Source organism: Saccopteryx bilineata, chromosome 6, assembly GCF_036850765.1.
Source record: "Saccopteryx bilineata isolate mSacBil1 chromosome 6, mSacBil1_pri_phased_curated, whole genome shotgun sequence".
Classification (NCBI taxonomy): domain Eukaryota; kingdom Metazoa; phylum Chordata; class Mammalia; order Chiroptera; family Emballonuridae; genus Saccopteryx; species Saccopteryx bilineata.
Genome location: NC_089495.1, coordinates 118,384,451 through 118,411,232, shown reverse-complemented (window position 1 = coordinate 118,411,232; position 26,782 = coordinate 118,384,451). Strand labels below are relative to the sequence as shown.

Sequence of the window (26,782 nt, the reverse complement as noted above, 5' to 3'; positions counted from 1 at the left end):
ATGTGCTGAGGGGTGATAACAGAAGTATATGTATTTCCAGTGTTGCTCCAACTTCTTTCTGAGGAGTATTTATTATTGGACCAATCTCATTTGCAGGCCTTCCAAATAAAATGTACAGATGTCCACAGGGTTGATGGGCAATTACATGTTGGGCAGTGGGTACTTCAAATTTGAGTCTTCTTCAGCGAGGTTTATCTTTTTTTTTTTTTCTGAAGTGAGAAGCTGGAAAGCAGAGAGACATACTCCCTCATGCTCCTGACCACCCGGCATGCTCACTAGGGGGCGATGCTCTGCCCATCTGGGGCTTTGCTTCATTGCAACTGGAGCCATTCTAGTGCCTGAAGCAGAGGTCATGGAGCTATCCTCAGCACCCGGGCCAACTTTGCTCCAATGGAGCCTTGGCTGCAGGAGGGGAAGAGAGAGACAGAGAGAAAGGAGAGGGGGAGGGGTGGAGAAGCAGATGGGGTACTTCTCCTGTGTGCCCTGGCTGGAATTGAACCCAGGACTTCCACACGGTCGGCAGACGCTCTACCACTGAGCCAACCTGCCAGGGCTGGGTTATTTTATCTTTTCTTTTCTTTTTTTTTTTTTTTTTTGTATTTTTCTGAAGCTGGAAACGGGGAGAGAGTCAGACAGACTCCCACATGCGCCCGACCAGGATCCACCCAGCACACCCACCAGGGGCAACACTCTGCCCACCAGGGGGCGATGCTCTGCCCCTCCAGGGCATCGCTCTGCCTCCACCAGAGCCACTCTAGCGCCTGAGGCAGAGGCCAAGGAGCCATCCCCAGCGCCCGGGCCATCTTTGCTCCAATGGAGCCTTGGCTGTGGGAGGGGAAGAGAGAGACAGAGAGGAAGGGAGGGTGGAGAAGCAAATGGGCGCTTCTCCTATGTGCCCTGGCCGGGAATTGAACCCGGGTGCCCCGCACGCCAGGCCGACGCTCTACCCCTGAGCCAACCAGCCAGGGCCTAATCTTTTCAACATTAAATTTATCGGCACTTGATACAACATCTAAGGCTGCATGTCCTGGACCAGGAAACGCAGGACTCTGTCATTCCTGGTCCCTTAGATCAGTGGTCTAAGCCTTGAGCCGCGGACTGGTACCAGTTTGTGGGCCATTTGGTACCGGTCTGCAGATAAAGAATAAATAACTTACATTATTTCTGTTTTATTTATATTTAAGTCTGAACGATGTTTTATTTTATTTTTTTTAATGACCAGATTCCCTGTTATATCCATCTAAGACTCACTCTTGACGTTTGTCTCGTAAGTTCGACAATTATATTTTAAAATACCCCAGTTTTTACTCCGGTCGCATAATTTTATTTTGTGCATTTATCCGTCCCACCCTAAAGGCCGGTCCGTGAAAATATTTCCTGACATTAAACCAGTCCGTGGCCCAAAAAAGGTTGGGGACCACTGCCTTAGATGGGCTGGACAACAGGAAAGCTAGTTCAAGCTCCCTTCAGTCCAGTAATTCAACAAGGTACCATCCCTGCACAAAGTGGAGCATCCCAACCCGCCTCAGGGGCCTGGAGACCAGCCCCACCGCCGCGCCCCCTGGCGCCCAGGCCTCCCAATTGCGCAGTGTCCTCCCAGCTCCGCCTCCTCCGGCTGCGCCACCGGATGACCCGCCCAGCACGCCCGACAGAAGTGCGGTCGCGGGCACACACACCCCATTGGCTGCGGCACCCCGCCAGCTGGAAGGTGTGTGGAGTGAGGGCGGGGCTGGCCTACGGCTTCGTCTGGAATCCCCGCGCGGTGGCGGCAGAGGCTGGCACAGGTGGGCGGGGCGGGCTGTCATACGTGAGCGGCGGCTTCCGGGTGGCTTGCGCGCTGTGCGCAGCCGCCAGGAGGACGGCTGCGGCCCCGGAGGCGCGCGCTCTTCTGTCGCGCCGTCATTTCCGTCGCCTCTCGCGGTGCTGCCAGGCGCGCTTGTCGTTGTAGTTTTTGACTTTGGGCCCCAGTTGCAGGTATCGTAAGCGTGCGGGCGTCCCGCGGAGCGGCTCCTGGGGGCGGGCGTCCTGGGGTCCTTGTAGAATAAAAACTCTGGGCCGAGCCAAGTTGGGACGAACGCCCGGGCAGGTGGAAGACGCCCGGATCGCTCGGAGAGGTCCGCCGGAACGGTGGCGACGTTAGGATTGTGTAGGTTGCCAGCGGTTCGGAAACGAACGTGGCGAAGAGCGGCCCCTGGAAGCCGCCTCCGAAACCTTCGGGGGCCGGGGGGAGTCCCCGAAAGACTCGTGAGATGGGGAGCGGTTAGCCAGGTTTTCCCAAGTTTGGTTGAATACGGTTGTCGGGAACCACGATGTCCGGTCAAAATCAAGGAAAATTGTGTTAACGAGCAGAATCAGGTCTTTAAAATGCTTTGAAGTCTTGGAAGCGGGCCCTGGATGGATTGGTCTGAAAGGTTGTACGATTTCTAATCTAAGATGGAAAATTTATATAGGTCCAAAAAAAAGATAAATTGAAAGAGATCTGAGTTCCAGTTTAGTGTGATCTTGAGAAAGCCACTGATTCTGAATGCCTTATCTGTCAAGACGGTAATTACGGTGGTTCTGTCACAGACTTGTAGTTGAACCTGACAGTAAGAATGTCTGCTTGTACGTTGATAGTAACTGGTCTCTGTCTGCAATACTTAAATAAGTTAATTTAAATACAATAAGCCTTCCTTACGTCCATTTCCCAAATTTAGTGAAAATAGACCTAATTTTATATTTGATCTTAGCGGGAGGGCAGACAAGCGATTAAAGATCTAATTTTAAAGCCATCACAGTTTTCCTGTGTGTAATGTCTTCATCTCTAGATTCACTGTTCAAAAAATTTTCACCTTAACTTGAATTTATATTAAATCTTCTATGAGCTCTTGAAGATTAGGGTTAATGTCTGTGGCCTTTTTTTTTCTTTATGATTATTTCTGGTTTGGGTTTCCCCCCTCCTGTTTTCTTCCTCCTTCTCTTCCCCCTCCCTCCTTTTTTTTTTTTAAATAAACCTCAATGGCAAAACCTAAACTTTGGGTTGACCAAAACCAAAAGAATTTTACGTGGAAAATACTGTTTTCTCTCACTTGAGGGTATGGTTTTAGCTTACCTGCATAAACATACACAGATATGAGGAGTTAGGTCAAGAATTCAGTTAAGCCTGACCAAGTGGTGGATAGAGCGTCGGACTGGGATGCAGAGGACCCAGGTTCGAGACCCCGAAGTCAACCAGCTTGAGCGTGGGCTCATCTGGTTTGAGCAAAGCTCACCAGCTTAGACCCAAGGTCGCTGACTCCAGCAAGGGGTTACTCAGTCTGCTGAAGGCCCACGGTCAAGGCACATATGAGAAAGCAATCAATGAACAACTAAGGTGTCGCAACGAAAAACTGATGATTGATGTTTCTCATCTGTCTCTGTACCTGTCTGTCTGTCCCTATCTATCCCTCTCTCTGACTGTCTCTCTCTGTCTCTGTAAAAAAAAAAAAAAAAAAGATTCAGTTAAAAACGGGCCTTGTTTAGCATCACTCTTAGAGCCAACATACACCGGCTTGGTGGGAGGCAGAGAGGATACAGCAGTGGACTTCCTCACTGGCAGTACCTTAGAACCACCTGGGGAGTTCCAGAAATGCTGATCCTTGGACTCTACTCCAGACCACTTAGTGAGAATCACAGGGGGGTGGTACACGGGTATCCCACTTTTTAATGCTCCCGAGATGACTGTTTTGCAGCCTGGCCCAGAACTCTTGTGTTAGAGGATGAGGTTCTTCAGCTATGTATCCAGTTTGAGGAGGAGAAGGACTAGAGGGACTTGGAGCTGCATCTGGAAAATGGAGCCTAGGGCATTTGGGGGAGTAGCATTAGAAGAGTAACTGGCAGGTATGATGAAAGGTATGATTTTAAAGTGAACTATACAGTGGCCAAGGCCAGTCGGCAGGTGGTTATAGTAATCCTTCAGAACTATGGGAGCAACAACAGTGGTCATCAAAGACATTAATGAACTTGTTCTTTTCTCTCTGGTTTTTGAAGAAAGTAATTGTAACTTGCAAACTGTGTTTTGCCCAGTTAATGAAACAGTACTTTTCAACAATTAATGGATAGATCGTGGTGCATGAATTTTATTGTTGCTAATTATTAAAAAGTCTGTTAGAAAAACATATGCCTCAAATAATTTTTCTTATTAATTACTATATCACCTCATTTCTCTTGATAATTTTATGTTAATATGTGTTTTTTGTTTCTGTTTTTACAGTGCTGTAAAATTGATACTAAAGACATGGTTTTTAGCCTACTTTATCAGTGCAGTTAAGGTTTTTTTGGACCCCTACTTTATACAATGGTAAGCTACAGCTTTGTATGTTGATATTTGTGTTTTAGAATGTTCTCTTCCTTTATCTCCATTAAAAACATATGTATTATAGATACAGAAATCCTCATGTAACCTGCTCAAGTTCCCTAACTGGGAAATTACTTAGTAATCACATGCAAAATCTCTTCCACAAAATAGGGGGCTGATCTCTCAATTCAGTGTTAAAATTGTTTCAGGTTATAGAGTTAATATACTTGTCTTTATCTTTGTGAATATTAAAAATATGTACTTCTGTTTACCATAGTCCAAATTGTTGGCAAGGAGGGTGGGTATGAATAGGAATCATTTTGAAGGTTTCTCATATTTTAAAGTTCCTCTTAATTTAGACTTAAAAAAAATAATTTAAAGCAAATGTAACCTGCTTACTGCAAATAACATTTAAGAATATCAAGGTTAGCTTTCTAATGGCACGGTTTTTTTCACTTATAGTCACTAAACATACTTAGAACTGGACATTTAACTTTTGCCATTAAAACGACAAAGGAGGAAAAACACTTTTTAATGTTTTAAAGAAGCAGCAGCATGTGACAGTAAAAGAATAAGAGAACACTGACCACCATGTTGAATAAATCTCAGAAAACGTTTAACCTTCTCATTTTGAGATCTTGCCTCTGTCCCTGCTCTGATAGAGAAAGTCAAGCTGTTGCAGTGGAGTTCAGACCTGCTATTATATTTTGTACCCTGTTAGCTAATCATTGACATCTAAATTATATATACATATAAATGTACATATGCAGTTATATCTCACTAGACCTTTTGAAGTTTTGATTTCAGAAGTGAGATATTTACTTGAGAAGATAAGCTATGTATAAATTATACTGCAGTATATATTTGTTTTCATGTAAACTTTAAAGTTTTATGGCCAAAATAATTAAAAGAACCTCATGTATTTCTCAAGTGTGTATATTAAGTTATGTTTTTGTGCTGGGAAATGCTTTATACTCACAAATCTCATCTTGCCCAGTTTCCTTGGGAATCTGTTCCTTGTAAGATTTTTTTAATATGTTGGTATAAATATATTTTAATTGAATCTTTTGAAATAACATTTCAGACTTTTTTAACTTTATACATTTTCAGATATTTGATAATGTGGGTTTTTATTGCAGTCTAAATAAAAGGTCCAGCTATTTTTGTAATTATGTTAGACTTCTTCATCCTTAAGACTAGGGTGGCAGGATCACTTAAGCCTTCTCATGATTTCCAAAGTCTGACGATATTTTTCTTTTTACTCTCTTGGGAGTTTGGTGGGTGCTGCGAGTTTTTACCCCATGCAGCTTGGTAGATTGAATTGCTGGAGCTACAAAATAAAACAGAAAAATTTAGGTCCTTGTAAATAAAAAAAAAAAGAAAGTTCTATGCCTCACAGTCGTAATTAAAAATAACTCATTATGAATGAAAAATACAGTAACACTATGTGGTACCCAAACCACAAAACTAGAAAGAGAAATTATTGATAGTATATTTGCTTAATTTTGTTTAAAACCTAGTACTTTTATTTTTAGGTGTCATTACAAAAGAAGCTTTACAAATAAGGAAGATAGAGATTACCTTCTCATTTCCCCCTCTTAACTTAAAACAATGGTCTCCAGTTAGTGGGTGAAGGATGAGAATCTACTACTCTTGCCCACCCCTGTATACTAGGGGTTTCTAAGTTGTATTCCGTACCAAAATAGTAGCATCCCCAATTTTCAGGATTCTTAGAAGAGTTTAGTTTTTGCTTTACTTGATGTCCAATATATTTTACTGAATGGTGTTTTCCGAATTTTGAAGAAATGGAAGTTTATAAAATGATGGTAGGTACCATATCCAGCCCTTGGCCCTGTATCAGCTTCAAGCACTGGCCAGAGAAAGCTGTTTTAGCATTTTCTATCTAATCTGTTGTCATAATCAGGTGCCTACAACTCCCCATTTTCTTTGTAATATATATATATATTGAGCTTACAGTGGGGGGTGTGGAGAGAAATAAAGTATGTTAGACTTGCTTTAGAAAACTAAACACACTTAAACACGTACTTACAAATGTTATGTGTATATTACTTTTTTGTGAAAATAACTAATATTACCAAATACACTATTTACTTTTTACAGCAACAAGCTTTAGAACTAGCTTTGGATCGTGCGGAGGTGAGGCGTGACTAAGTTACATCTTGAAATAGTTTTGACTTTAATTGACAAAACTCAGTTTTAAGAGATTTTTGCCTGATTGTCAAAGGAGTACGTTATTATTTTAGGAAAGTATGCAAATAATTTTTCTGTAAATATGATAAAATACAAGGTGATGCTGAGTCATCTGTTATTTGAAATCTTCAGATAATAACACTCTAGAATAAAAATTGAACAGTGCTACAGAAATTATAAGCAAGGACATAGAATTTCTAAAATCATGTTTTTCTGTTTTTACAAGTTTTCTAATTGCTCAATTAAACAGGAAAATAGCTGAAAAAGTATATAGAGTCCTTGCAGTTGGGTATACTACAGATATTCTGAACAACCATAAAACATTGAAAATATTTCTGACCTATGAAATCACAATTGTAAAACTATATGACTTTTCTTTATTTTAGCAATGAAATATTGTGCAGTTTAAATTGTACTTACTTATAACATATTTAGAAGTTAGTTTTTCCTACAAGGTACAGTTTAATATGAGAGACTTGAGGGACTGAATAGCCTTTTTAGCTTTCTACGTGTTTTAAATATACTAAATACCGTGTTCATTCACTAAACAAAAGACAAGCTATTTAATAAACTTCTCTTTTTTATAGTATGTCATTGAAAGTGCCCGACAGAGACCTCCTAAAAGGAAATACCTATCTAGTGGAAGGTATGAATACTTAATTAATTGATGGACTCTTAGAGTCATTGAAATATGAAAGCCACCATTTATAGCATTCCAAATTGCCACTGTGCTAGAAATATTATATTAGAGGTACTTTGCCTACATTAGATTTTCTCAGTTGATGTTAGCTACCCGTGTCCACTTCACCCCCAACTTTGGGAAATTGGGAAAAAATTATGGGAAAATTTATTCATTTTACAATGATGACTATATTTACATTATCTTTTATATTGTCTTTATTAAATTTTAGAAAATCTGTATTTCAAAAACTTTATGACTTATATATTGAAGAATGTGAAAAAGAGCCTGAGGTTAAGGTAAGTGTATGTTTTTTATATTGTTATGGCTTTTGAAATGTAGAGAAAGAGGGAAATTTAAAGGAGGAAATACATTTGAAGCAGATACTGATTTATATTTAGTGCACTAATGTCTTTTCTAGCCAGATTCTAGCCCAGGGGTCAGGAAACTTTTTGGCTGAGAGAGCCATGAATGCCACATATTTTAAAATGTAATTCCATGAGAGCCATACAACGACCTGTGTACTTGACACATTATCCAATAAAAATTTGGTGTTGTCCCAGAGGACAGCTGTGATTGGCTCCAGCCACCCACAACCATGAACATGAGCGGTAGAAAATGAATGGATTGTAATACATGAGAATGTTTTATATTTTTAATGTTGTTATTTTTTTTTTATTAAAGATTTGTCTGTGAGCCAGATGCAGCCATCAAAAGAGCCACATCTGGCTCGTGAGCCATAGGTTCCCAACCCCTGTTCTATCCTGTTCTGCAGCCAGCCTAGAGCTCTGGCAACAAGGTAGAGATCACATGTTCATGTAGAAGAGGGGGAAAGTGTTTACTGACAGTTATCCCACTGGAATACTGAAGAAGCAAAGCCACTGTATGTGCAGGGGTTGGGCAAAGACAGGTTTACAGTTGTGAGCATGCAGTTTATTGTTATTTATTCATTGTGTTATTTTCTATACGAATAACTGTAAACCTGCTTTTGCCTCACCCTGTGTATTCTGTTTCTTTCCCTTCTGAGAAGTGATTTATAGACTGAAGACAGGAGAAAAGTAACCTGTTTCCTCACAGTGATTTGTACTTTAAAGTTAAAGCTGTTACAGGGCATGTAGGAAAATCAAGTATGGTAATAAAAGGTGAATTTGGTCACAAAAATTAGTTCATGGGGCCTGACCTGCGGTGGTGCAGTGGATAAAGTGTCAGCCTGGAATGCTGAGGTCACCGGTTCAAAACTCTGGGCTTGCCTGGTCAAGGCACATATGGGAGTTGATGCTTCCTGCTCCTCCCTTCTCTCTCTCTCTCTCTCTCTCTCTCTCATTCTCTCTCTCTCTCTCTCCTGTTTAAAATGAATAAATAAAATCTTTAAAAAAAAATTAGTTCATGGCCCAGTTAAATTAATCCATTTTTATTTAGCATAAAAGTATGGGCAATCGAAATGTAACAAATTGATTTCTTTGTATTTATTGTACCCTTGGGTTATAAGGGTCTTAAAGGGATCTGTTAGCTTATGTTATCTGTCTTTAATTTTTAAATGAATATCATTTTATCTTAAAAGTAAGATAATTTGAAATATTTACATTAGGAGAAAAATGGTCGTTAAACCAAAAAGCTTATTACAGTGTGTTTTTTTGAGGTATAGCTGACATATAATAAATTTCACGTTAATCATAAAATAATAGATGTATATATTGTATTTTATAAGTTTTGATATGAATACGCCCAAGAAATTATCACTGTAATTGACATAATGAACATATTCATCGCCTCATAGACAGAACTTAATATAGCAGAGATACATAAATAAAGATTCTACATTGGGGTTGTCAACCATTGTCTGCCAGCCAGTTTGGCCCACTGTGTGTTCTGTAAACAAAGTTGTATTGGAATGCATCCACAGCACACCCATTGGTTTATTATATCTTCTCTGTGGCTGATTCTACTACGCAGCAACAGTCCGGTGCTTACAACACAGCCTGAGGCCCACAGGCTAAGACACTAACTTTAAGAAATTTTCTGTCCTTTAATTTGTATACTCACTCTAGAATTACATGGGAACAACTTGTTTCCTTGAAGAGTGCTCACAGTGTCAGAATTCACCTAATTATTCTGTCTTAGGTCAAATTGTGAGATTTTTTCCAACCTTAAAATGATTTTAAAATTCTAGTTTCTTTACTAGTTTTTTTGTTTATATCAAAGTGGTTAAATATTGTTTTGTCACTTTTTAAAATTTGAAAATGCAGTGTTTTGATTCTATGATGGCAATAAGTCAAGAATTTATCATTTCTTTGCCTGTGTACACATATTTAATGTAAGCTACTCAAAACATGTTTTTTGAGATTGTACAAAAATAAATGTTCTTTTCACTGATATTTTTCACAAATCATGATGGGAATTGTTATATCTGTAATTGGGTTTTATTTTAAATTATATACAATTCTAAAATAATGTGTTTCAATGTATGTGTGTATTATTTTCTGATGAATTTTTTTTTTTTAGAAAGTGGTTTCTAAGGAGTAGTTAAACTGAATTTATAGAAAATTGCTTAAACTGCCCACTTAGATAATTTTGAGTTTTAACATCTCAGTGAATTTGAAACTTATTTATTTATTTATATAGAATTATTTTGTTTTTATTGTTGAATAGATCACTGATTTTTCTTTGTCATACAAATTAACTTGCATAAAACATAGCAATAGATCAAAGTTAATTTTATTAATTTTACAAAGATGTCATCTCTGTGGTGGCTGTTGTGTTTGTGAATTTTCCCTATATGCGCAGCATCTTAATGTGGAAGAAGAACCAGAAGATTTTCTGTCAAGTCATAGGATTATTTGTTAAGGTTATGCTGAGTTCTTTTCATGAGCTCTACCTCTTTTTAAAGCAGAAATTAAGAAGAAATGTGAACTTGTTAGAGAAGCTGGTTATGCAAGAGACATTGTCATGTTTAGTGGTCAACCTGTACCCAGGAAATGAGGGATATTCTTTGATGCTCAGGGGAAAAAATGGATCAGGTAAGAGCCTCCAAGGGGCAGCAGCCACAAAAAATCCCCCTGCCTGGCTAGTTGTGCTGTCTTCAGAAGTATTTTCTTAACCTGCTAAATGCTCTGTCCTTCAAAGCAGTGATGATTTGGTAAAGACATTGATCCCACATTTTCCTCTATATGACATTTTGTTAGAATATTAGACATTATCTCTAATGTGATAAACCTGAAATAAGCATTTGAGAGGTATTTTGATTGAGAGGTCATTGTAATTAAACTATAAAAGATGTAACTATTAAATAATTGTCAAAATTTTCTTTCATTCTGTTGCTGTTAAAATTTTAAGGTAGCATAAGGTGTTTTAAGGTTTGTTTTTCTTCAACATTTTGAATATATTGAGTCTGAAACCTTCAAAATTAAGCAGACTTACTGCCTTTTGAGTAAACTAATATACTGTATATAAGTATTTTATTTTATTATGAATATGAAGATAGTTTTAAAATATAAATACTGTTTGATTTTACTAAAGAGACATCTAATCATTGTTACAGGGATACTTAATGACTTCCACAAAGAACTCACCTAGTTACGAATTTTAATTGTAAAATGTTACATCAAGAGAATTCTGTTCAGATTAGGTACCAAATTGTTACTGGCTTCCAGGTTAGATTAACCAGTCTCAAGGACTTTTCAGTTACCAGACGTTGAAATTTTGTTACAGTCTAGTAATTATAGTGCTGGATGTAATTTGTATTGTGATTCTTATGCCAGATGTTTTCATGGTGTGTTAAGTGTTTTTCTCTTTTCTGATCTGAAATTCTACACAATTTATCAAGTCTTTTAGCAATATATGAAATGAGGACTGCAGGAGTGCCTTTTGGCTTTATTCTCTGTATCTTTTTGTTTTTGTTTTTGAAAAGTCACTTAAATTATGCACCTAGACATTTCTGGTGAGCCTCATAATTAGCAATACGTTTTTTATAATTAAGATTCTGAGACCATTCGACTGCCTTATGAAGAAGGGGAATTGCTTGAATATTTGGATGCAGAAGAATTACCTCCTATCTTGGTTGATCTCTTAGAAAAATCTCAGGTACAAACTTTTTTTCTTTAAAATGTCCTTAATTTTGTCAACTATATGTTGTTTTGTCATAAAGGAACTATATGTTTTGTAATAAAGGATATTTGTGTTTTCAACAGTGCTTAGCATGTGAGCTGAAACATGAGTAGCTATATTACAAATAGTTTATTGTGAGATATTTATTCTTTAGGCTGTACTGCAGTGTATAGAGTTGTTCATCCACTGGGAATCTCTCTATAGCTACAGTTGAGAAATTATGGAAGAAACTACTTCCTCCCTGGCCTTCACCCCAGCCATACTGTGTTGTTGACTGAGGAAAAAGAAGCCATTGGATGAGAACTTTGTCCCCTCTTAGCACTAGTCTACACTTTATGCCTGCCTTCCTATTAAAGTGGGTAAAGGAAGCTGTCCTCAAGGCATCTTTACCACTTCTAGCCTGGACCCTCCTCTTCCTTTTTAATGACTTGCTTATGACCTCCATCTCTCTGTCATCTATTCTCCCTTTTTTAGATAAAGAATACTCTCTCTTAATTTAATTCTTTCCTGTTTGCATCCTAATTGCTCTCTGCATAGTTCAGTGCAAATGACTACTTCCTTCTTAAAATAACCTATTGGCTTCTGAGACATCAAGTTTATGGTTTTTCTCTTCTCTCTCTAATGCTCCAGTCATCTCTATACTGTCATGCCTTCTACTCATAAGTATGTTCAGGGTTGAGGTTCAGTCCTAGGCACTCTGGTCTTTAGTAACATTCTCTCTCTGAATGATCTCAGCCAGCTTCATGAGTTTTAAAATGACATTTAATCTCTTATCTCTCATAGTGACCATTCCAAACAAATATTTAGAAGGATATATAATAGATTCTTCAATTTAATGTGACAAAATAGAACTTATTTCCCAAACCAGTTTGATTACCAGTCTTTGGTAGACCCTGCTCTTCCCTTTAACACTCAGTCCATGAGCCAATGTGAACTGTATATTTAAAGTATTTGGTCATAAAACAAAAATAAGTAAATAAAAATAAAGTATATAGTCTTGACCTGCTATAGTTACTTTGCTGAATTTCCTGCTTTCATTCTAGAACCCCAGAAATAAATTCCACAGATTGGGCTTACAAAATGAAAACAGTCCCTGCTTGAAGTTCTTCAGTGTCCTCTCAGTGCTCACAACCCCTGCCTTGTTGATGTCTTCCCCTTCTGGTTGTCACCTCCGCTCATTGCACTGCAGCCTGCATGACTTATTTCCGAACTACAACACAACAAGTTTATTTGTCTGCTGCTCTTTCTGTCTGGAGTGATCTATTCCAAATGTCTGACCCTGTTGTGATTCACATCTCAGCTAAAACGTTGCTTCCTCAGAGAGGTTTCTATCTGAACACTCAATCTAAATTAGCCCCTTCCTATTTTATTTCCATTATAGTATTCATCACAAAGCTTATTTTGTTTGTTTTCATTTTTATTACCTGTCTTCCCATACTGACAGCAGGTGTTGTCAACACTGTATCCATGAAGCTTCTTGGATAGTGCCTGGTGCATAGTTCACATGCTAGTAACTCAGTAAATAGTTGTTAGAAAGCATGAGCATAATAATGACTGAAAACATGGAGGCCACAGTACCCACTACAGACCGACAAGGTGAAAGAACAATACTGTAAAGGACTCTGGCGAGTGGTCATTAGCAAGACTTGGGCCATAAAGGTTCTTACCTGTGGACTTAGAAAAAAAAACTAGAAAACAATATTTAACACAAGATTATTTGAATATATAGTTAGCTTCTTAATAAAGACTATCTTCTGGACATTTTAGCAGAGCAAATAATAGTTGTATCCATAAGTTGGAACTCTGACAGGATTGATTGGCTATAAGTGACAAAATTAGCAGAGTCTAACAGTGAGCCAGTGAAGAACAGCAATTCCAGTGATCTGTAACAAAATATAAATACCAGAATACAATGGTGCCTTGACACACAAGCACTTTAAATCAGGAGCAATTGAGAGATGAGCAGTCACTCGCAGGACTTTTTGCTTTAAATCACAAGGGGATATTTGAATTCATGAGCTTCTGCCACCCCCCACTAGATGGCCTGCCGAATGTTCTGGAAGGGAGGAAGAAACAAGCTTCCATGGAAAGGTTTTTGTTGAAATGATCTCTAAGTGAAAGCAAGGAAAGTGAAAAAAAAAACAAAAGTCAGTGAAGAAAATGATGATGATTAAGCATAGTCAAACAATAGCAATTAAATTTAGCAATAAAGTTATATATCATACGTAGTGATTAAGTTAAATTTTGCAATTAAATGTAGTGTTAAGTGTGTAGAGAGTAAGTTATGTTAAGCGATAGCGCACGAAATGAAAACCTCCTCCGCCAGTCTCCTTCCCCTCCACCAGCATCTTCACCCGACCTTGAAGGTAGATACACTTCATAAACCAGTTTATTTCTTTACATTCTCTCTTGTGTGTGTGTGTGTGTGTGTATGTAAGTATGTATTTGTTATTTATAAAAGTACATTTTCTTATTTAGAAGCATATAAAACAAAAAATTTGTGTGGTTTTTGGGGGCCAGAACGGATTAATTGCATTCCTATTCATTTAAGTGGGGAAATTCAATTTGACACACGAGCAGATTGAGTCACAAGGTCGGCCATGAAATGAATTAAACTTGTGTGTCAAGGTACCACTGTAATCTGCTTCTTAGGTCAGAGTAATGAACATGAAGTAGTTCCTTTCAAAAGGTTTATGTATGTTGTGGGAAATCCACCAAGGAAATCTATTTAGTAGTACTAGCATGATCAGAAACATTGCATGAGGGTGTAAAGAACCTGAAACATTCACTATAAACCCACTTATTTTGGCTTTTGGAAAATTACATTTACTTAAATATTTTTACTTAAAACAGGTTAATATTTTTCATTGTGGATGTGTCATAGCAGAAATACGTGACTATAGGCAGTCCAGTAATATGAAATCTCCAGGTTACCAAAGTAGGCACATTCTCTTACGCCCAACAATGCAGGTAAGGAATACTTAAGAAGTATTTGGATTTTATTTGGAGTTTATTGAGTGTCTTTATATGTTTGTATACCTACACATTAATTTTTTTTTTATTCCTGATTTTTTTCTAGACTTTAATCTGTGATGTACATTCAATAACAAGTGATAACCATAAATGGACCCAGGTTAGTTGTTTTGTTTTTAATCCCAGACAGGCAAAATACAGGATAAAACACCACTTATTAACTGAAGCAAAAGATACTTTCTGCTCATAATTTTATTCATATGTAAAGTTTGGAATTCCTTTATGAACTTTAGAAGAAGATAGGTTCTCTGTATATCAAACCATCACTCAAGGAACTAAAATTTGCTTCAGGATGTGGTATGATAGGGTCAGGTTGACCCATTCTAGAAGCCAATGTAAAACTTAGTTTTTTAAACTCCTCTCATAGAAAAGACAGATGTTTTGTTTGTACCATGGCTACAACCAGGTACTGGTTTTCTATCTGGGATTCTAAAGCAGGCCTCACCTGTCTTTACATTCATAGTGGGGTAACCTCTCTTTCCCCTATTACCCTCCAGTGCTGGCTCAGTATATAGGAGGTGCCCACTCACAGGAGTGTTCACATATTGCTCTACTACTATAGAGAGAAATGGTTACTAAGCTAAAGAAAATATCAATAATTAGAATTATTTAATCTATGAAATAAGATTATAAAGCAGAATTCAGTTTATCAGTAACTGTCAAGTGTTCTAGTTTGGGGCTATACTCTTTGTTTAAAAGAAGGTTAAAAGCTATTAAAAGAATCAAAAACAAACTCATTGGTCACCATTGGAGGTTGTTAGGGCATCAGTTTCTTGCTCTGAAAATTGATAAAGGGACAGACTATAGGAGGATTTATTTGACTTTCGTGTATGAGCTATGCATTAGATCACCCAATAGTAACTAAAGCAAATTCTTCAAAAAAAGATAGCTAATACATGCTGAAGAAATGATAGATTTGAAAATATCACTTAGAAATCTTAATGAATTAATGAATTTAGATAGCTGAAATTTTTAGATTTGAAAAACCATTAGAGGTTTGTGGGAATTTTTATAATGCAGAAACCTGACTAAACCCTCTAAAAGTGGGACAATCACTGTGCCTCCTGGTGTGACACACGAGAAAGTGTACAATATTAGCATGAACTCTGGTCTAAAAAATAAAACCTGAGTAAATCAAGCCTCTACATCTAACAGTCATAGAGGATTAAGGGAATCAAACCACTAAGTCATAAGATGAGAGAGCAAAAGACCAGATTCAGTTAAAAATAATACAGTGGAAAGCAAGTGGTCAACTCCAAAATACAGTTGCATGAGAAAAGACTAACTGTGATCATTACAGAATAAAAGATGTTTAAGAGGGAAAACCCAGGTATGATGTGTAGGTCTTGTCTGAGTTCAAGTTCAAACAAACCAACTAAAGATAATGGGAAATTCAGACTGGATATTAGAAGTCCTTATCTAAATTACCAATGCATGCTGAAGTATTTTCAGGTGAAATAACAAAATGTCAGAAATGTATTTTAAGTTACACCAGCAAAACAAAAACAAAGTTAAGGGGCAGTTAGTTGTTCAATGAAATTGGGTGTTGTTGGTACATAAATGTTATTATACTTCTGCTTTTGTGTATTTTTTAAATTTTCATAGCAAAAAGTTGAACTGTCTAAAGAAGCAATGTTTTTTTTCTCACAAAAATTTTTCAATATTAACTGGTTCACTTGATTAAAGAATTTACTTATAACTCTTAAAACATTTCAGAGGTTAAGTGAAAAAAATAAAGTGAAGTAAAGTAAGTTATAGGCTACCACTAAAAAGCCTGTATATTCTTTGGAATTGTATGTAGGGTTTACACAGTGTTCGTGTAGTCATTTTTATTATAATGAAATTAAGCTAAGTGTAAAATGGGCCCATTATCTCGTAGTTACTGAGAATGCTGTGATCCATCTTGATCCTATAAGCCTCATAGAAAGAGATTTTTATCTATTTTGTTCACTACTTTATCCCCAACTCCTAAACAATGCCTAACATGTTAGGTGCTCAGTAAATATCAGAGGATTTTGGAAGAGGCATCCTTACAATCTGACCATTTTGTACACTATAGTTTCATTATACCAGCGTTTCTCAAAGTGTGCGTCAGGGCGAGAAGACTTCCAGGTGTGCCCTATGGTATTCCAGAGAAATATGTGCCTGTTGGGGACCAAAACAACCAACAGGGTTTTTGGAGTTTAGATTTTTGGGGGACAGAAGTGTGGGAAATTGGCTATAAACTGACAGTCTGCCCAACCCCCCCCCACCTCACTTGCTTGATTAGGTTGCAAAAGGCTGTTAAGCTGTGGTGCTGGATTGTTTACACTACCCCCATGTTCCCCAGAAAGACTGGAGGGAAGTTTCTTCTATTCTTTGTTTGGTGTAAAGTTAAGATGATATTTATGGTGGGGGTTTTGGATTGATGATTAAACAAGGAGTTGTCTCTTGAAACCTTTTGGATTTCTATAAAAGAAGAATATGTGGCAATATCTAAAAAAGCTTTGAACATTTTACTACAATTTTCAACATCCTATTAATGTGAATTAGGATTTTCTACTCTCAATAATATTAAGAGTAAAAAGAGAGGAATTCTTCAATGTATTGACGAGGAAATGAGAGTTTGCCTCTCAAACATATGCCCAAACGTGGAAGAAATCGCTAGGACACATCAGGCTCATGTTTTTCATAAACACAAGAATGAAAAAACTTAACACATTCGCACCGGGACCTGCCGAATTTACTAAATCTTAGTAAGAATGTTATATATATACTATATAAAAAGATAACTATTTTGTCGTTTTTTTAATTTTTTAACCCCTTTTTTATGAATTCCTAAAAGCATAACTCAAAAAATGTAACATAAAAATGTTTTTTAATGTCAGAATAAATTTAATTTTGTCGTATTTATTTCGTTTAATTACCATAAAAGCATGCTTGGACTTTATATTTTTTCTTTACCATTAGCCTTAATTATTATAACATATTTCTCAGAAATTTGTATATAGTGCCCTACAGTTATTTGTAGGATTTTAAATGCACCCCAACTTCAAAAAGTTTGAGAACTACTGCATTGTACTGTCCCATTTCTCAAGTTTACCCACTGAATTGGAACTCAAAATAGTATATTTTGCTGTATCCCTAATAGAGATCCAAGGAGTTATTTCTAGATGAAGTGATAGGTATGATTTGAGAGTTCTAAATTTGGTACTGACATGTGCTCTTACACATTTCAGGAAGACAAACTTTTACTTGAGAGCCAACTTATCCTAGCAACAGCTGAACCACTGTGTCTTGATCCTTCTATAGCTGTAACATGCACTGCAAACAGACTGCTCTATAACAAGCAAAAGATGAACACACGCCCAATGAAACGGTAATTATCTGTGTGGAAGGAAAGAGCAGAAGATACTCCTATTAGAGTGTTGCTCTAAATTTTGCTATTTATGGTGGTACATTTTCACTTTATAAGTGTGTGTTGTTTTTTTAATAGGATTTTTAATTGCCTTATATTACTTTCCTTGTAAGTATTATGATTTTTTTAGTACTTTCTGTTTTGTATTGAACTGATGCATTCTTTGTATTCTTTTGACGAACAGACTTACTATACATTAAAGTCCATACACCAAAAAAAGATAAGTATGATCAGAAAGAATAATTTCTTTATTACTTCCTAATATCCAGTAACCAGTTTAAATTTTGTTAATATTACTTTTAAAGAAACAATTAAAATTTTATTTTGAGATTGAGAGAAATATCACAGTTTTAGAAGCCATAACTAAATGCCTTCTTCTAACAGTAATTTGTCTTTAAATGGTTTAGCTATCTCTTCTGCTTAATAAAATTCATTTAAGTTTGGACTGCAGTTAGTTTGCTCGTCATTAAGTTCTCTTTACATAATTGTTTGAATTGCCCATTTTGGATCTATTTCAAGTTCAAAGGGGCTTAAAACAACTATATTTTCTAAATCCATGATTTACTATTGAAATACCACACACTGAGGAACACAAACAGCTTTGGAAATAGTGAAATAAGGCCATATCTGTTCTGTCAGCAGCCCTAAAAATTCTAGCTTTTTCCGTATCTCTTCATACCCATTGCCAATACCTTAGTCCAAGCCACCATCATCTTCATCTTGATTTCTGAAACACGCCTGCCTATTTGGTCTATTGGTCTTCCTGCTTCCACTTTTCTTTCCTTATGATCTATTCGCCATGTGAGCAAACCAGATACTGTAGTCATGGCATCAGAGAAGATCATTGCCACCACTTCCCTAAATGTTCCTAAAGGCATTCCATTGTTCTGCTAAATTCAGACAGTTACAGTTCTGTAGTGCTGTGTTCTCTGACCTCATCTCTGCCTGTGTGGACCCTGTTCCTCTAGCCATACCTACCTTTTCTGTGTTTAGAACAATCCAAGTTTGTTTCTGCCTCAACACCTTTTAAAATTCTTTGTGCTTCACGTACTCATTTCTTGATCTTCCCATAGCTGGTTCCTTCTTATCGTTCATGTTTCCTGCCACATCATTTCTTCCTCCCTGACGTTGCCCTCCCATTCACTCCCCACTGTACCCTCGTTTTTTCTGCTACTGCCTATCGCTATCTGAAATTACCTTTCCTGTCTATGAACCTGCATGTCTGTTCTCTACATTGAATTGCCAGCTCCCTGAATGAAGGAATTGTATCTTGTTCGTTTTTATTTTATCAGTGCCTGGGACATTGTTTGGCAAGTGGCGGCATACTACAAATATTTGTGATTTAAATCCCTATTTAATGCTTACTTACCTAACCCTATATTTATTCTGAACCTTTATTAACTTACTTTATTTCAAATCTTTTCATATTTCAGGTGTTTCAAGAGGTATTCCAGGTCATCTCTGAATCGACAGCAGGATTTGTCTCATTGTCCACCTCCTCCTCAGTTAAAATTACTTGATTTCTTACAAAAAAGAAAGGAGAGAAAAGCAGGTCAGCATTATGACCTCAAAATTTCTAAAGCAGGAAATGTAAGTATATATTTTTTAAAGGAAACTTATTGTTACACCAAAGGCCTTGCCTTATTTTGAATTTTCAGAATATTTATACTATTCTTAATTTTTTAGTGTGTAGATATGTGGAAACGAAGTCCCTGTAATTTGGCCGTACCTTCTGAAGTGGATGTAAGTCAGTTCTTGAATTGTTACTTATTTTCATATAAGGTTTCTAAGTTTTAACTAATAGTAGCTTATTCTTTGAGCAGCGAATCTTATTTTTTCAAACAAAATAATGAATTGTTTTTTAAATTAACTGCTCCATTTTAGAAACTGTATTCTTCCTTGACATTTACTTGTGTAAGACTCCTTAGAGCAAGAGTAATAAAAAGAATTTTGAAATGTGGATAAAGATAGTACATATTGTATAGTATGCATAAAATGCCTCGGGGTGTTTTCATATTTTATCATAATTTTCTGGTAATACTTTATTCCTCAAACTGGGTAAATTTAAAAATGAATAATATTGTCACAATGGCCAAGATGAGGAACCTTGGGTGGTATACTTTTCTGACCCATAGTATACATGATTAAAGACAGGAAAGAGTTTTTTTTGTGTGTGAGAGACAGATAGGAAGGGAGAGAGATGAGAAGCATCAACTCGTAGTTGTGGCACTTTAGTTGTTTATTGATTGCTTCTCATATGTGCCCTGACTGGGAGGCTCAAGCCAAGCCAGTGACCGTTTGCTAATGGCAGCGACCTTAGGGCTCAAGCCAGCAACCATAGACTCATGTCAATGATTAATCCCGTGCTAAAGCTGGCGACCTCGGAGTTTTGAGCCTGGGATCTCAGCGTCCCAGGTCCGTGCTCTATCCACTGCACAACCATAGGTCAGGCAGGAAAGGGATCTTTTGATGAGCGGTCCTGAATTCTTTTATTTTCCTGTTTCTTTCTCCTTTATCCCTTCTATTATTTACTCAACTTATAATTGGTCAATTATTTTAACAGATGTTTGCTCCTGTTCTGTATCGTTCCCAAGCTAACCGTGTACTGTTATTATTTGTGATTTAAAAACAATTGTGAAAAACACAAATCCAGAATCATCAGAATTTGAGTGCATATACCACTCCCACTCAAGAGAGTGATCACATTCTCTTTGGTAATTTACATGCTTCTTTGGGAATGCAGCTAGTCACAGAGATTAAAGGGTGTATGTTAGCTTCAGAGAGCAGGCTGGATATCTGAAGCCATGCTTCCCAAACTGTAATGGACGTACGAATCACCTGGGGGCTTGCAGATTCCAGTCAGCAACCTTGGGCTCAGACCTGTGGTGCTGCAGTGCTTACAGGCTCTTAGGTTGCGTGGTATAGGGGTCCACAGACCACAGTTTGAGTAGCAAAGCCCTAATACAAAATTTCTCAATCTGACTTGATCAAAGAATCATCTGAAATACCAGTTAGCCATACAGATGCCGGGCCCCACTTCACACCTACTTACTGAGTCAGGTCTCCAGGGTGGACACCAGATAGGCAGGTGAGTCTAGGTTACTCTTCAGATCATGCTTACCAGGAAGATGAAAGCATTTGATTCACATAGAATAGTGGAAATTTGTAAGATATGTGGCAGAGTCTGACTAAAAACTGGAAAAGGTTCAAATTCATTTTATCCACTATTAACTTCCCTAGTCTCCTTCCAGTTTTGTCCCCACTGTTAGCTGACAACTGTTTCATTAAAACCCCAGCCAAAGGAAAAGATCCTGGTCCTAATCACCACTCTGACATTCTGATTTTCCTAAAGGACAAATGTGATACCAGTTTAGAGAATAAAGAGAAGAGGTGCTGTCCAAGAAAGTACTATGTTTATTGCATTCATTTAATGGCAGATATATTTAATTTTGTTTTATTTTTAAAACAAGTTGGTTTAGTATCAGGAGAGTTTTAAACTAAAGCATAACTAATTAGTGATATTAGTGATTCAGGAATTCTTGTGCTAAAAAGTATAATGTATTGTTAAGTTACTTATATTCATTCTTCTTTTTGGTTATAATACTTATTCTGTTATATCTCATGTCTCTTGATTTGATTGCTTAGGTGGAGAAATATGCTAAAGTGGAGAAGTCTATCAAATCTGATGACTCACAGCCAACAGTCTGGCCAGCCCAAGTAAGTAACCATTACAGTCTTCATTTCTAATGATTTTTCCCATCTGGGATGTGAATTTATTAAACATGAAATACAGTTGCCTTTAGTTTGTTGTCTTTTTTAAAGGATTTTTCAGGGAGTTGATTGAATTAAAAGAAAGAACAAATATTTAGTTTTGTTTTCATAAAGTGTGGTTTGCAGTTTAAAAGGCAATTTTAATACATAACTGCATTTTTTACTCTTTATTTGGTTACATGTTGGGAGTTTCAATTTGTTTTGCTTAAAATTAGTAACAAGTAAATTATTTTAGGTATGTCTCTTAAGAGTAAGGCTCTATGTAAATTTCCCTATTCACAGTAATAACTTCTTAAAGGGAGAAATAGGCCTAATTTATTAAATAAGGTGAATCTAGACATAAATCGTAAGATGTTTAGTATGTACAAGAGAAGAAAGACTAGTGACAAGTAGAAACAGACCTGCTTTTGAAAGTTTTATTTTAATATTTAATATTTGTGTTCATATGTTCAGTATATGGTATTCTGCCATATTTCACTCAGACTTTGTTAACTAAATACCCGAATTGAACTCTCATTCCCAAAGTGCTACATGAAAAGGAATCCTGGACTTGAATCTCTTAGGCAGTCTTGAACAGGTTCACAGTCTATGTGCTCTGTTCTCCTACTGTCAGATGTATTAGTATGTCACATATACCTGATTTATGTTAATTCTGATGGTGCTTTACTAGAGATAGTATTTGTCTGGAGTCAGGAAAGAAAAGAGTTTTATGTGAGCTAGATCAGGACCAGATCCAGAAGCAAAATCTCAAAGTATTGAAAAAATGCCCTAAGGAATAATAGTTTTACAGCTTATTTTATATGTGTTAATCAAAGGAGAAGATGGAAGAAAGGCTACATGAAATCCACTGGTGGTAAATTAAGTAGGCAGGGAGAAGGTAAAGCAGGGAAATGTCTAGGGTTAGATAAAAAGTAAAACGGAGCGATACATACAGGGGGTTCTTGGGTTACCACCCAGTTCTGTTCCTATGACAGTGACATAACCCGAATTTTGGTGTGTCAAAACACTAGCCTATGTCACTTACCTATTCTAACACAGTTGTAAAATCATAATCTAGAACATAAAAAACACAACTAAGCCATAGAAAAAGGAAAAGGAGATAAATATAGGAGCCATGATAAGGGCCAAAAAGTCACCAACCCAAAACAACACAAATGGAACACCTGCATTTTTAACAGCCCAACATGGCATAGGTAAGCATACTGGGCAATGCCAACTCCCTCACTCATATGCCTTGTTACTGCGTATTCTTCCACAACATGCAGCCGAAGTAGTTCACCCACATATTCCATAAGTACAGCGCTAGTGGCATAAGCAGAAACACTCATGTCTCAATTTTTTTAAAGTTTTTATGGAAGTGAGCCTCATAAACTTAAAACGTCATTATGTCGAGGCCCAAGGACACCTCTGTATATCTTTCACATTGGCTGTGGGATAGTTAACATTTAATATACATGGTTTACGGAGGTGTGCAGGTGAAAGACAGGAATGTTTGGGGTGTCTTATCCGGTACTAGAGTGTCTCTGGTGGCCTGGAGAACAGATCATGCTGACATTTTAGTTATTTGTCATATAGATGTTGGGATGTGATTCCCATTATAATAGGCTGTGAGGAGTTTTAATGATGAGAACATGCAGCGGGGTTCCTTTCAGATACTGTGTTTGTCAGGTCTGCTGGATAGCGCCCACTCGTTCATGCTGGATGCTCTGTTTCAGGATGTAAAAGACGATTATGTGTTTGAGTGTGAAGCTGGTAATCAGAAAACAAGGCTGACCATTTTGCAGTCACTTGGTGATCCACTTTATTATGGTAAAATTCAGCCCTGTAAGGAAGATGAAGAAACGGACAGCCAGATGTCTCCATCTCAGTGAGTTCTCTTAAACATGTAATTCACACAATCAACCTGTGAGAATTTATTTAGCAACTACTGATAAACTGTTAATGAATAAAACTCCCCTCTTTGGTAATTTACTTGTTAAGTAATACTTCAGTTCTATTTGTCAGTGGACCTATGTAAACTTAAATAGTAGTTACCATGTTGCCCAAGAATTACTTTTTAAAACCTATGGTATAATTATTTTTATACTTGTGCTGAAGGCTATGCCTGTGATGTGTTTCTTAGTATGTTTATATGTTGTCACTCACAACTTAAACTTCTCTGAGCATGAAGTGTTTCCAGGTAATATTTTATTTAAAAAAGAAACAAGTTTACACTAAATGTAAAAGCTGTTAAAAATGGTAGGTATTTCAGCACTCCATTTAAGTGCTTAATGTAGTTACTGTCTCTGGAAATATATATAGTTCATTGTCCTAAATTTATGAACTACATGTATTTATTTCAATGTACTGAGTGTTTAGTTCTGTTTTTATTAGTTTTGTTTTTAAATCAAATTGATGACACTCTGAGAGGAGCTCAGCAGAAAAAAGCAGGGGCCAGTTCTGTGGTAATCATTTGTAAAGCCTTTACTTACACAAAATACTAATTAAAACTGCAACAGAAAGCTGGATTTTAAAGAATAATCCCCCCAATATAAGTCAATGGAAGGGAACAGTAGCAGTTAGGGAATCCTCAGCAAATTTTTTTTATTTTTGAATTAGCAGTTTCTGTTGTTATCTTTTTAGGTAGAAAGATCAGGTGTTTTGAAAATTTTAAGTTTTAAAATTCTTCCCCTTAAAGATACACATCAGACATTTTAAATAAATTTATTAACTTTTCTTGAACACAAAGGTGTAACATGTTCTCATTTTTAAAAATCAGTTCAAAAAGTCAATTGATGCAGGTGTGTTTGACAAGAAGAAAATGGAATTTTTTTGCCTTTACATCAAGAAGTCACTGCAAAAATGCTGCATGGTTTATTACCTTCCAGTCATTCTACATATACAGAAATGACTTGATTTAATAACTATGAAGTTAAAGTTTGAGCTGCATTAACCAGCTTTTTTCTTTTTTTACATTTTATATTTCAGCTCCTCCACAGAGGATCATTCAAATTGGTAATTAAAAAATAAACAAACTCACTGTTTTAATCTGTTAAGAAATCATGTAAATGTCAAACTCTTTAAAGATTGGTAAAGACATTTTATCTGAATTGGCAATAAAGCTCTTCCTTGTCTAAAATATATTCTGTGGCCTTGCTGTGTGGACCGTGAGTTCCACAGTCTTGGCTAACTGAGCGGAGGCCTTGCACACAGTGCTGGCAGCCCTGGTTTTGTTTTGAAACTTAAGTTTTGTACCAAAATTAAATCTCCCTGAAATTAAACCAGCCAAGTTATTGACAAATTATTTTATTGCATGCAAAACTTTGTCATTGCCTCACAATTTTAAATATATTTTTAATTTTTTTTCTATATCTTGGTAGATTTTAATTTATAAAATTATTGTCAGTAAAATGTGGAAGCCTTCAAAAGTAATCCCAGAACTCCCTGAGATACCTCTTATCTAACACTTTTCTTTCTTTTTAAACATTTTAGGTTTGTTATTGGATCAAAGACTGATGTTGAGAGGTAAAAATACTAGCATCTTTATTTTTTACCTGAATAAATATGAAAAACTTCACTCTTAGAGAATAGAGAGTACTTCATTAGGAATCAAATGTTTGAATTTAGTTATGCCATGGGTATTACTAGGATTTTTAAAAGTAGAATTAGAAAAGTAACAATTAAAAGAATAATGGTTAGCCCTGGGCAGCTAGCTCGGTTGGTTGGAGTATCTTACCAAATGCAGAGGTTGCCAGGTCAGTCCCCAAATCAGGACGCATACAGGAACAGGTCAGTGTTCCTGTCTTTCTCTCTTGCTTAAGTCAATAAATTAAAATTTTAAAAAGAATGTTTAAAATAGTTTTCTTTTAAGTAAGAAAATTTAGACATAGCTATGGTAAGTAAGAAGATGATTTCCAGGATGCACTTGAATCATGTTATTAAGTGAAAAGTGATTTTTTTGGGCTGTTTATTGGTTACATGATCCCTATAATTACTATATTCGAAATAAGGTACTGAAAGTATATTTTAAGATTGTTAATTTAAGTGCAAAATATTTTGAGCATTATCTTGTCATTGAAAATATTTGAATTCTACCGTATTACTCAAAAATTTTTTCTTTGTTGTTTATGTACTATAAGTTAATTCATGGATCTCCTTATTTGAAGTTATATTCTGTAACTTTTAAAATTTTTTACATTGATTAGAGAGAGGGAGAGAAGTATCTATTTGTTCCACTTAGAAGAGTGTACTTTTCACAAAAAGGCAAATTGTTGAATACTAATTTTTGTGTTACTTTATTATTTTCCCCCGAAGTGAGAGGAGATAGACAAACTCCCGCAGGCACCCCACCGGGGATCCACCAGGAAAGCCCTGCCTGGGGCCAATACTCTGCCCATCTGGGGCCATGCTCTCCACCAAGCTATTTTTTAGCACCTGAGGCAGAGGCTCCACAGAGCTATCCTCAGTGCCCACGGCCAATGCGCACAAAACAAATGAAGCCGTGGCTGCTGGAGCAGAAGAGAAAGGAAAGGGGAGGAGAAGGGTAGAGAACAGATGGTTGCTTTTCCTCTGTGCCCTGACCAGGAATCCCGGGACATCCACACACCAGACCAATGCTCTACCACTGAGCCAACAAGCCAGGGCCTGTTACTTTACTTTTTAATTGACAGTTATTATTCATTTTATGTATAATAAATTTATATTTTAAAAAGTTAACTGATTCTTACAGTTTTTTTCCTAATGTTTCAGGGTAGTCAATCAGTACCAGGAGTTAGTTCAGAACGAAGCCAAGTGCCCAGTCAAGATGTCGCACAGCTCCAGTGGCTCAGCCAGCCTGAATCAGCTTTCTCCAGGGAAGGAAACAGAAGTGTGTTTGTTTACATTTTGTGCCAAACATTTTTTTGTCTGTTAGTATTTTATGTCTAATTTTTTCTAAAGAAATCAGTAATGAATGTTAAGGACTATTTTTTAGGGATGGCGGTATTGTTTGGTTTTGCTTTTGACTTTTTTTTAACTTTTTGTAATGGAAATTTTCAAATAGACACAGAAGTAGAGCAAAAGTATAATGAACATCTGTATAGATGAATTACCTCACTTCATTATTACTTTCCTGGGAAAGACTTAAAGTGGAAGCTTTGTTCCATCTTGTTTCCTTGCCCTTCTCTCAAACTCTTTCTTCCTACCCTGTTACTCAGAAATTTTTCTTAGTTGTTTATGTACTGTAAGTTAATTCGTAGATCTTATTTGAAGTTATATTCTTCTGTAACAACTAATATTCAGTCTATAACCACTA

General features: G+C 36.7%; 1 protein-coding gene across 17 annotated transcripts in view; it reads left to right on the top strand.

Moving 5' to 3' along the window:
• Positions 1 to 1,684: 1,684 nt before the first annotated feature.
• The window catches only part of SUPT20H (SPT20 homolog, SAGA complex component), a 36,377-nt gene continuing 11,279 nt past the window's right edge, over positions 1,685 to 26,782 (top strand). For 6 of the 17 annotated variants that reach the window (XM_066237796.1, XM_066237807.1, XM_066237805.1 and 3 more), the window contains exons 1-17: positions 1,857 to 1,974; positions 4,232 to 4,318; positions 6,437 to 6,472; positions 7,114 to 7,172; positions 7,438 to 7,504; positions 10,093 to 10,222; positions 11,182 to 11,285; positions 14,163 to 14,279; positions 14,389 to 14,442; positions 17,561 to 17,700; positions 19,173 to 19,329; positions 19,426 to 19,482; positions 21,385 to 21,456; positions 23,226 to 23,377; positions 24,478 to 24,504; positions 24,982 to 25,014; positions 26,239 to 26,356. In XM_066237796.1, the coding sequence (XP_066093893.1) occupies positions 4,316 to 4,318; positions 6,437 to 6,472; positions 7,114 to 7,172; positions 7,438 to 7,504; positions 10,093 to 10,222; positions 11,182 to 11,285; positions 14,163 to 14,279; positions 14,389 to 14,442; positions 17,561 to 17,700; positions 19,173 to 19,329; positions 19,426 to 19,482; positions 21,385 to 21,456; positions 23,226 to 23,377; positions 24,478 to 24,504; positions 24,982 to 25,014; positions 26,239 to 26,356 (1,326 nt within the window). In that variant the 5' untranslated portion in view covers positions 1,857 to 1,974; positions 4,232 to 4,315. Of the gene's footprint in view, positions 1,785 to 1,856; positions 1,975 to 2,070; positions 2,412 to 3,757; positions 3,859 to 4,231; positions 4,319 to 6,436; positions 6,473 to 7,113; positions 7,173 to 7,437; positions 7,505 to 10,092; positions 10,223 to 11,181; positions 11,286 to 14,162; positions 14,280 to 14,388; positions 14,443 to 17,560; positions 17,701 to 19,172; positions 19,330 to 19,425; positions 19,483 to 21,384; positions 21,457 to 23,225; positions 23,378 to 24,477; positions 24,505 to 24,981; positions 25,015 to 26,238; positions 26,357 to 26,782 lie in introns of those variants that run through there. The other 11 variants (XM_066237797.1, XM_066237808.1, XM_066237806.1 and 8 more) reach the window with 7 other exon arrangements.